Consider the following 10,471-nt stretch of genomic DNA (forward strand, 5'->3'; position numbering starts at 1 on the left):
GCAAACAGGACTTCTCACCACAATTTAACTTCTAGGCCTATAAAAAGGGTCCCATGAGAAACTCTCATAGATGAATAAAATACACTACTTAAAGTAACATGGTGCATGTACAAGCTTTAGAGGCTCAGAAGTCAGCTGGAGGAATGGGAAGTTTTTTTTTATGCTACTGCAATATTGCTCATACTTCTACAGTGAAAATTGTTCCCATATTTCATAAATGTCAAAGCGATGATACATAGTTGATGATTTAAAGTACTTTTGCCTCATATCTTCAATACTCATACCATTATTTGAGAGCTAATTTGTTAAAGAAGCCCCTTTAAAAACGGCTAGTCATTTTAAAACCCAGGTATGCAGGTGTCCAAGCACAATCTTTTTAGAAAGACCTTGTATTTTTGTTTGTTTGTTTGCAAGGAGATTAGCACTTTGAGCTTGTCCTTGCTCCAAGAAAATGAACGTGTTTTGTGAAGTGATGTAAGATTAGCTATGAGAAGAGGGATTCTCCATATCCTTGGTGAACAAGGAATAACTGGTGGTTTCCTTCAGACTTGTTCCACCACATACTCTTCCCCTGAGCTCACTGAGCACTATGAGCTACCTATAACAAAAATTCAGGAAAGAAGTAGTTATTCATGTTCTGTACTTTGAGCCATCAGGGATGGGGGAGTGTGTGCATTTAGAATATTTTTTTTAAATGTTATAAAAAAAATTTCTGGTTATCATGTCCACTAAAATCCAGATTCAACATGTTGTGTATGTTTATTTAGATTTTTAAGGTCAAAGAGAGAATATGTGTCGTAGATCAGTGTAAAAATTACCACGATCCTTTTTCTAAGCAAAACAAACAAACCAACCAGCATTTAAAAGGCTAAAACTAATTAAAAATATTTGTAAATAGCAAAAACAAAGCTACTAAATCTGGAGATTTTATAATATATATATATATATAGAGAGAGAGAGAGAGAGAGAGACAGCAATGTATGAATAAATTATCTATTAGAAAATACAGGTACACATATAAAGGTTTTACCCTTATTGCTGCATATTTTAACTATTCTTAAAGAGAATAGACTTGTAGTAAAATAAGTTCATCAAAGTCTAATATTAATGATTTTTCCATAGTGTGGTGTCAGTTTTCATTTATATGGCCTAGTAATACACATTTCATATTTGTTGTACAAATGAATAAAAAAAAAAGTCATGATGTTTTCAAAGAAATGACAATTCTGAAAAATCTCACAACTTTTCCATCCTCTTTGCTGTTTTGGGAGCATTTTCAGTTCTACTCAATGGGAGAAGAAAAGCCTAATTTTCACTACTAGAAAATATCAAGGGTACAGGATCCCCTTAAAAGGGTATGAAATAAAACTCACTACGTGGATTATTATCTGATTGAGCTGTAAATGAAGAACACTGCATTATACTAATCCAATGAAAGAGTGACTGAAGAAAATATTTTTGATCAATAAAGAACACAAGTTCCAGATAAAAAAACTCCCTTGATTCATATGTTTTCACTGAAAATTAATTCAGAAAAAAGTCATTTTCACTTATCTGTGTTTTAACACATACACATATACACATTCACCCAAAAAGCATGTCCTTGCTCTTAATGTTTTAGGCATTTTTTTCCTAATTCATTCTTATTAACAGTGTGAGTTTTCACCTAACCACATAAATATACTCCATTTTTTAAAAAACATTTCACCTAAAAACATGAGATGTATTACTATAACCCAGATGTGCCATGTATTTAAGGTTTCATTCTAATGTCAAATAAGCAGGATAATATAATTATTGGTTACATTCCATCTCCTGAAAATTTTGCAATAGATCTGTGAGGATAGAATGCTGTACTTGGAGTCAGAAAGACCTGAATCCCAACTCAGCCTTGGACACTTACTGTCTATATGACCCTGGGCAAGTTAATGAACTTCTGCCTCAGTTGCTGCATCTATAAAATAGGAATAATTATAGTATCCAATTCCCAAGGTTTTTGTAAGGATAAAAAGAGATAACATAAGTAAAACTCTTTAGCCCTACATTAGTACTATCTTCTATTATTATTATTATTACTATAGATGATTAGAATGATCAGTGATATGGATATGTGTTGTGCAGTAAGATTATTTCTTTTTTTGTAACCACCTATATTAATAATGAACCTGTGCCACCTGATTCTGGATATTTTATTTTATTAGACAGTGAAATAAAACCTCATGTTACTATTCACCCAAAATCTTAACTCAAATTCTTCCATTTGTGTTCTTTTTTCTCAAGGAGAAAACACACTGCATATTTCCTGTTGGTTGCAGACACTGTCACTTTCATAAACAATGGGAAGGAAGTACACAAATGCTAGATAACCCCCCCCCAAAAAAAAATTAAAATGTCCCACTTCTCTTCTGTTTTCCTGTTTTCCTGGACAAAATTGTGACTAAGGTAACAAAAATTATGACTAAAAAAAACCAACACCTTGGAATATATTTAGGAAGAATTCATTTGTAATTATTTTTGTTTCCCACATAATTTGCAAAAATGAAGACAATTTGAGAGTGAATACTTTATACAAACACCTTTACTGTTTTTATTCAAAGCTGCTCTTCAAACATTGACAATCAAACAAGTCACTGCACTATTTAAACATATTAATGATAATTACAATGTAAAATTGGTCATAATTATAGTAACCAAAGCTTAATCTGTTGAAAATGAATGTTACAAATTAGAAAATTCACGTTAAGAATTTTAGGAAGAATACAAGATCATGTAATGATGTCAGTTAACTCATTGCACTGTTTTTCAAGATTTCATTTTGAATCTTTCAATCTTGTCTCTAAAAAAAACAATTTTTAAAAGTTTCTTGTCTCCAAATGGAATATAAAAGTGAATAGGAAAGACCATGTTCACAGGGTTATTGGACTCTTTGTTGTACAGAGAAAACTCCTGCATTAAACCAAAACCAGTTGGTTTCAAAGGAGCTTACATAGTTTGGAGAAATGTGTGCATTCACACAACTACTAACTATTTCACATACAAAAAGAGAAATATTTGAAAAGTGTATCCACAAGTTTCCTAAGAAATGGTTTTGAATTCCAGAGTCCCAAGGAGATGAATTGGCTGTCAGATAACAATGTGCCTCCATCAGATGGACTTGGCAGTTGTAAACAAAAGGAATTTTCTCAGCTTTTCCTCACAAATATGAAATATTTGCTCTTAGCCAACAGCTGGGGTGATTTAAAGAGGTCCTGCATATATATTAGTTTTCATTCAAAATTACAAATCCTCCTCCCACCCTGAAACATCTGACTGAGTCTTAGTATAATGGAAAATTGTTCTGGGATGAAGTGAAATTCCCAGGAGGAAAAAAAAGTTAAAAAAAATAGGACCTACTTATAACCCTAATCAAATTTCAGGTCATAAAGAAAGTAATTATTTTTTAGAGAAATGAAGTTTAAGTATTCAAATCACACAACTTCACATAGCAAATGAAAAAGAAAAGGATTCAATTTATGCATGCTAACATATTGATTTGTATTTTAAAATGTGAAATAATAAAAATAAGGTGTAACATTTTAAGCCATGAAGATTTTAGCAGCACTTTAAAACCATTAATAATCTGCAATCTTAATTTAAATTTGTTCAGTGCCGTGACTACTTAGTCTTAGGACTAAGTACTTAGTATATAGTATATAGTATATAGTATATAGTATAAGTACTTAGGACTATATACTTATATATAGTCCAAAATCCTACCCATTACCAAAGAAGATGATTGCTCATTTTAAGTGAATTTGTTAAAGTTAAATTCCTATATAAAATATTTTAAAAGAAAAGAATGGCTTGAAAATGACTTTGGGTGACTAGTAATAATTGATCTATAACTAAATATTCTAGAAATCTTCAATCAGGGGCACAGGACCATTCTGAAGCCTGGCAAGTAGTCAGTAGCCAGTGTTCATTATGAAATGAATTAAATATGATTTTGCTGAAAGTCAATTTCAGGTAGCAATAATTAAATTAGTTTCAAACTATACAAGTATACTCAATAGAAATATTATAAATTCTGTTACCTAAATTTTATAATGCACCGAAAGAGGTATTTTTTGTTTTACTAAGTTCAAGAGGGGAAAAAGTGGTCTATATGTTTACAAACACTTTTTAAATGATCAAATTATTCTTCTTCACTTTTGGGTGATGATGAGAGCATAACTTTTTTCCCCCCCTTGGGCCCACAATGAACTTGAATGTGTATTAGTATCTTATGTAAATAAGATGTCTCACTCCTCCCACCCCAGTAACTTCTGATCTTACATGAAGCCATTCATGTTATTTCAGTAAGAAGTTTCTGTTCATGTTTTAAAATACATGGAATTACTGTTAAAGGAGTATTGACATTATATAAAAGTATTTGAAGCTCAAGTTCCCAATTTGGGAGTTGATGACATCATTTCCAAATGGAAAGAGAGTAAATATATCCTTCCATCCTAAAAAAATAATAATGTATAAAATACTAAAGCTGAAGATCATATTAAGCTCTGGGCCCTGTTTTTGGTCTACTTATCACAAAATTATCTATAATTTGGTACACAAGTACAAGAGACCTCACTCGAATTTCTACTCATGTAATTCATTTTCCCTTTTCCTACCAACTAAGGATGTCAAAAGTTGCAATGAGTGCAAAAATATTGTGAAATTTGAATCGATGATATTTTATTGGAAGTGCTTGTTTTCACAGGGAAAAAAATTTTAGAGAAATTAGAAATTTAAAACATATAATCCGCTAAAAGAGAATACAAAATGTACTAAGCTGACAAATAGGAGAATGATTAAGGGTTTTTTTTTTGTTCCTCTGCTATATTTTAATCAATTATAATAAGAAGAACCATTTAACTCTGCATACTAGGGAGAGCAAATAATATAAAATATTATGGGCAGCAAAAGGAAGATATAAATACATCTGACTATTGAAAATAGAGATACTGACTTCCAAGTCAATTTCTTTCTTAAGAAAATGAGTCTTTATTTTGAATGTTTCCTTTTATTTAGTAATGCTTAGTCAAGATTTCTCCTATTGTCTACTTATCTTGAAAACAGTATATTCTTCTCCCACAAGAGTAAACAGTCCAGGAGTCAGCCTGTAGTTTTTACAAAATTCTAAGGATCCAAATTAAGTAAAAAAGACAGAATACCAAGTTATGTCATCATTAATGCAAAATTGAAAGTACTTACAGTCTCTCCAGTTCCTTAAGGTCCTGAAATGCTCCTCTTTCAATAGTACTAATCTTATTCTCCATAAGCTGACTGAAATAAAAAATGTAAACTTGCATTTAGATTCCACCAGGAATAATCAAACATTGTATTTTAAGCAACTAATAGCTTACAATCTTCTCAGTTTTAATTACTTAGTTTTAAGATCTCCTATCCAGCTTAATAATGGCACCTTGATGGGGGTGGTACTAAAGGAAGGGAAGCACATAGAATATACAAATTTAATGGCAAACACTAATGCCCATTTCTGTTGCTCAAAACTTCCAGTTCAAATACCGAACACTTCTTTTTAAGAATACTGCTTGCCTTAAAGGGCAATAAATCAAGATTTTGTTTGCTGAATGTTGTATGCCAAATATATATATATATATATATATATATAATATGCAAACATATTTCATACATATGTATATATACATATGTTTATAGATATGTGTACACGTGTGTACAGCCACATACAAATATGTGTATATATATATATATATACATATATTTTTCCCTTAACCAAAAAACCAATATAAAGATATCACAATTCATAGTTCACAGTTTCACCTCAGCTTTGGAAGAATATGGTAAAAGCCTATCTCTTAAACCATGAACACTGAAAATAGTTACATACTTAACAAAAATATATAATCAAAATAATGTTATAACTACAATTCTTCTGTGGGTAACAATAATTTTAAGTTGCATAAATCTTAAATTACTGTTCACTCCCAACCAATATGCCCAGTGCATAAAGAAGTATTCACTATTCTACATTTTGCCCTAAAAGTCACATTTCAGCAAATTTTATAAATATCACCTCTGGAGCAGCTAAAATGCAAGAACTCTTAAGAAAGAATAGTTCCTTAACAGATCGAGAAATATATTTTTAATTGAAGAACTCACAAAGTGACCACTTCAAGTTTAGGAATAACGTACATATCAGCAATTCTATTGCCAAATCCCATCTACTTTAGGAGATTAAATATTTTCCCTGTCAAAAACTGCTGTCACAAATTATTTTCTTTCTAGTTCATTAAGAACCAAAAGTATACCGTATGTTGGGTACCTTAATTCATAATGGTATATTATGGTTCTGTATTCCATAGCAATCTTTCAATATTTATCACAATATCTTAAAATTATTATATTATTTACATGATATTAGAAAAACGAATGATAGAAAAGAAACAAAACTCTTAAAGCTTATGCTTGTGGCATTGAGAAGGCTTTTAAAGACTGCCACAAAATATACAACCCAAAACAAATCTTCACAAGGCATCAAACTCACACTTACAGAACTCTGAGGTGTCTAAGGCCAGCAAAATCAGTCTTTGTGACTCTTGTGATGTTATTTCCATTCAAGTCCCTAAGAGAAATAAGAACAGTGAGATCAAAATTCATTTTTTCACTTCATTTTAGCTTTCAAATATAGTACAAAAATTGCAAGAATTTAGATGTTCATCGAAGCCATTTCTCATCCTGTTTAGTTTAAGAACTAATTGGAGGGGAAGAGGTAACCTGGAAAGAAGTTGGAAAGTATTTCCTAACTTTTTAATGAGAGAGGTTTGTAAAGTTAATTCATTCTGACATGACTGTGACTCACATTAAGTACAATAGGTTTGATATCACCCAAGTGGTACTCTTTATCACAAAGTTCTTCTAGTACTCTTAAAGATGTTTAATGATTTTTGTAGTTAAATCAGTTACTTTGTTACCATTAGGCATATCCTAAGAACTTTTCTCCAAGAAGCCAAAATAGCAGTTTGTTCAAACAGACCCCGTAGAGCTTTTAAAAATACATTTATAAAAGCACGAAACACCTTGTGGCCAAAACTTCCCTAGGCAACTCCAAGAAGTGCCATCAAAAGGAATGAACTTCAAAGATTTGCATTTACAAGCATTTACCTTCCAACAATCCTATGTTTGTATGAAAACTAAACTCTTCATTTGCAGCCCAAGGAACCCCACTGTGACTGTAAAGTGAAAACTCCTTGCAGAGGCAATAATGGAAATAGGATTCAGGCCCTGACATTTTTGTTCAGATTTCAGCACCATTTTTCCTTCTGGAGTTACTACCTCCTTTTCTGGAATCTTAGGTCAAAATCTAAACTTTCCCTGGTTCCAATCATTACAAGTAAAACCAGGCTTTGCTGGGGTCTGAATGTATTCCTTGATAGAAGAAAACACTAGTGCAGTGAGCCCTACCTTTGACTTTGTTCTATCTGCACAAAGTATATACTTTTTAATAGTACTATTTAAAAGTCTAGCTGCATAAACTTCCTTCTGAACCACTTTACAATTTCCTTCCCCCTCCCCAAAAAACCAGAGACCTGCAACTCATTGGTATTTCTTTTCTAACTGAAGTTCCTCTTTGTTGAGTAAGACATGTTTGTACTTAAATCTTTAAACTGTTCTGAACTGCATGAAATGGCAAGTGCTAAAGAAAGAATTTTGAATCTCCTCTGTTTCCTTCTTGTTTGCCCTTCCTTGTCCCATTCCCCAGAAAGTTAACAGTAGTTTGTTTGCTTAAAACTACTGGTCTTTCGGGGTCTATTCCAGTGGATCTACTTGGTACTTTAACATGAAATTCACAGGGACACATTGGATGGATCCCAAGTTGACAAAAAATTCCTGATAGGGACACAACTCGCCTTTAACTAAAGACTGGAGAAGTCATGTGAAGGAGTAGTAGGGAATGGCCGGTACTGGTGGAAACCATTTACAAATGAAAAGGGGGAAGGGAGGAGGGCAAAATTTGGCAACTTGCTTGAGTGGATCAGAAAATAATTTGTGGTTCATGAGAAAAATAGTCCCTGTGTGGAAAAAAATGTTGCCATGTACATTGCAGGCATGTTGGCAAGTGCTTGAAAATTATGCCCATTTCTGCATGTCATAAAAGAGATTTTGGGAAAAGATAAACAGTTGTAAATGCCAATTTCCCATCTGCTCCACAACACAGGCCACTGAAGGGAAGTGTTGGGCAATTACTTGGATAATTCAGGTAATTCTCTCCACCACCACCCCCTAAAGCACAGTTTCGCCTGGAAAAAAAAAGTAAAATAACTGACAAAAAGAGGATGGTAGATCGGTTTTCTTTTTTTTTTGGGGGGGGGATCAAGGGGAGTGGGGGAAGGCAAGAAGGGGGAGCATCGCCTAATTGCTTATTACAGATAATTGCCTCAATTCTTCACTTCACTGAACCAGGGCAGACCTAGACAATGATCTTGTGGACCATTCAAAACGGTTTCTAGCTTTATTTCTTTATTACAGACTTCTAGGGTTTTGAAGAAGAGAGCAGACCGGGAGAGCACGGAGAAAAAACAGAACTACCACATAAAAGAGACCCAATGGCAGGGGAGTAAGGGGGGGGGGGGGTGAGGCAGGCGTGAAGAAGCGAGCCGACTTGGTTGGGCAGCCTGGAGCAGGGGAGGCCAATGGTTTGCCACCAGAGTGACTGCTCCACATAAGTTACAATGAGGCTCAGGTTTTTCCAGTTTTAAAACTTTGTCTATGAATGAGATTTCACCCCAAACTGTTCAGCATTTTTGAGGTCGACCCTGCCTAGTGAAGTGTGCCTCATCCTAACTGACACCCTCTTCCTGGACATTGAGAAAAGGAGGAGGGGAGGGGGTTGGGAAGGAAGAGGGGGTGGGCTCGGAGGGGGAATTACTTTCTCCCCGATCCTGCGACTTTCAGCCTTTCACTGATCGGGCTCTTACTCTCCTTCTGTCCTTTGATAAGCAGCAGACCGAGCGAGACCAGCAAGCTCATCACTCCGTTATTATCCCTCTCTCCTCTTTCTAGTGTGAAACACAAAGCGGTGGGACTACTGTTGTAACTTCTTTTATGTCGCCTAACATTACGCTGCGCAAGCCCATGATGAGAAGAGCAGCAAGGGGGACCTGAAACCAAACCGCGAGTGTCAACAACCACAGGGCAACTGGATTCGGTGTAAAAATGTCACGTTTCCCTTATTGAGTCCGCTTCTCTCTCTGGCACCCCCGTCTTCCCCTCGTCCCCGCCCTCGGGCCAACTCGGGATTGAAAGTAGGAGGGAGAAGGTAGAGGAGGGAGGAGAGGAAAGGGAAACAAATGCGCTTATTACACATCTCATAAACCTCAAGACCAGCTCGATAGCACTTGGCCCTCATTCTTTTTCCAAGGCTATCCTCGTGGCCTGCGCGCCCTCTTCTCTCTCCCATCCTTTGGTAGGGAATGCAAAAGGCGGGGGGTGGGGGGGTGGGCGGGCGGTGAGGCTGTGGAACTGAAAGAGTGGAATGTCAGTTCGTGGAGGGGCACGTTTCCTTATGTGCAATGCCTTCTCCTGGATCATGCCTGAGTATTCTTAAGAACTGACCTTGGGCAAATCATTTATCCTCCCCGGGCTTCAGTTTCATCATCTGTAAAGGAAGCGGAGGGTCCCCTCCAGCTCTACTCCTACTATCCTAAGAACTGTCCGGTTCCAGACTCTTTGAGGAGAAGATGGTGGTGGGAAAGGATGGAGGTTGGCTGTTCAGGAGATGGCAAGGAAGATTGGGGGGGGGGGGGGGGGGGGGGGAGAAAGAAGGGGTGTGTTACTCACAGCCTCTCGGTGTTGCGAGGGATATTCCTCGGCACGCTGCGCAACGCCAGCCCATGACAGTCTACGGTGCTCCCGGAGCAGGAGCATTGCGCCGGGCAAGACTGCGGCGCCACCTTGCTCAGAACTACCAGCACTAATCCCAACGACAGGGACAGCTTCTTAAAGCCGAAGCCACACATCTTCCTCCTCCAGTCTCGTCTTTCTCCAACAAGCCCTCGAAGATACCACTCCACCCTCGTCCCCAGGGAACAATCCCCAAAATCAGAGTTACAGATTCAAAGCGTCAAGCCAGACGACAGTTAAAAAAAAAAGTAACAGCATAAAAATAATAATAAAAGCACCGAAACACAAACGCGCCTCCCACCCCCTGTTATCTCCACCCTCCTAGCAGACGCGACTTCGGGAAGTTTAAGTCTGCTAAGATCACAACACAGTACAGTGCCAGACTTCACTTATCACCAAGGTTGGGGAGTCCAGTAATAAGTCCGAAGGTTTCACGCGTCCTCTCTTGTCCAGGGATGAGGTTGGCGGTAAAAACAGCCTAGGCACCTCGTTCTCCTGACGACAAAGATGATGAAAGACCAGACTCCTTCTCTCTCTCTCTCTCTCTCTCTCTCTCTCTCTCTCTCTC

The 10,471-nt window shown here is 36.4% G+C and overlaps 1 protein-coding gene across 2 annotated transcripts in view; it reads right to left on the reverse strand.

Annotated features, from left to right (window-relative positions):
* The window catches only part of SLIT2 (slit guidance ligand 2), a 399,420-nt gene extending 388,955 nt beyond the window's left edge, over nucleotides 1-10,465 (reverse strand). For both annotated transcript variants that reach the window (XM_069069137.1, XM_069069129.1), the window contains exons 1-3: nucleotides 9,841-10,465; nucleotides 6,554-6,625; nucleotides 5,233-5,304 (exon numbers count right to left, since the gene is read on the reverse strand). In XM_069069137.1, the coding sequence (XP_068925238.1) occupies nucleotides 5,233-5,304; nucleotides 6,554-6,625; nucleotides 9,841-10,019 (323 nt within the window). In that variant the 5' untranslated portion in view covers nucleotides 10,020-10,465. The remainder of the gene's footprint in view (nucleotides 1-5,232; nucleotides 5,305-6,553; nucleotides 6,626-9,840) is intronic.
* Nucleotides 10,466-10,471: the final 6 nt, after the last annotated feature.

The sequence above is a fragment of the Petaurus breviceps genome, unplaced genomic scaffold (genome assembly GCF_028583685.1).
Source record: "Petaurus breviceps papuanus isolate PSGF00001 unplaced genomic scaffold, PetGlider_PUasm1.0 140, whole genome shotgun sequence".
In the NCBI taxonomy this organism is placed as follows: Eukaryota; Metazoa; Chordata; class Mammalia; order Diprotodontia; family Petauridae; genus Petaurus; species Petaurus breviceps.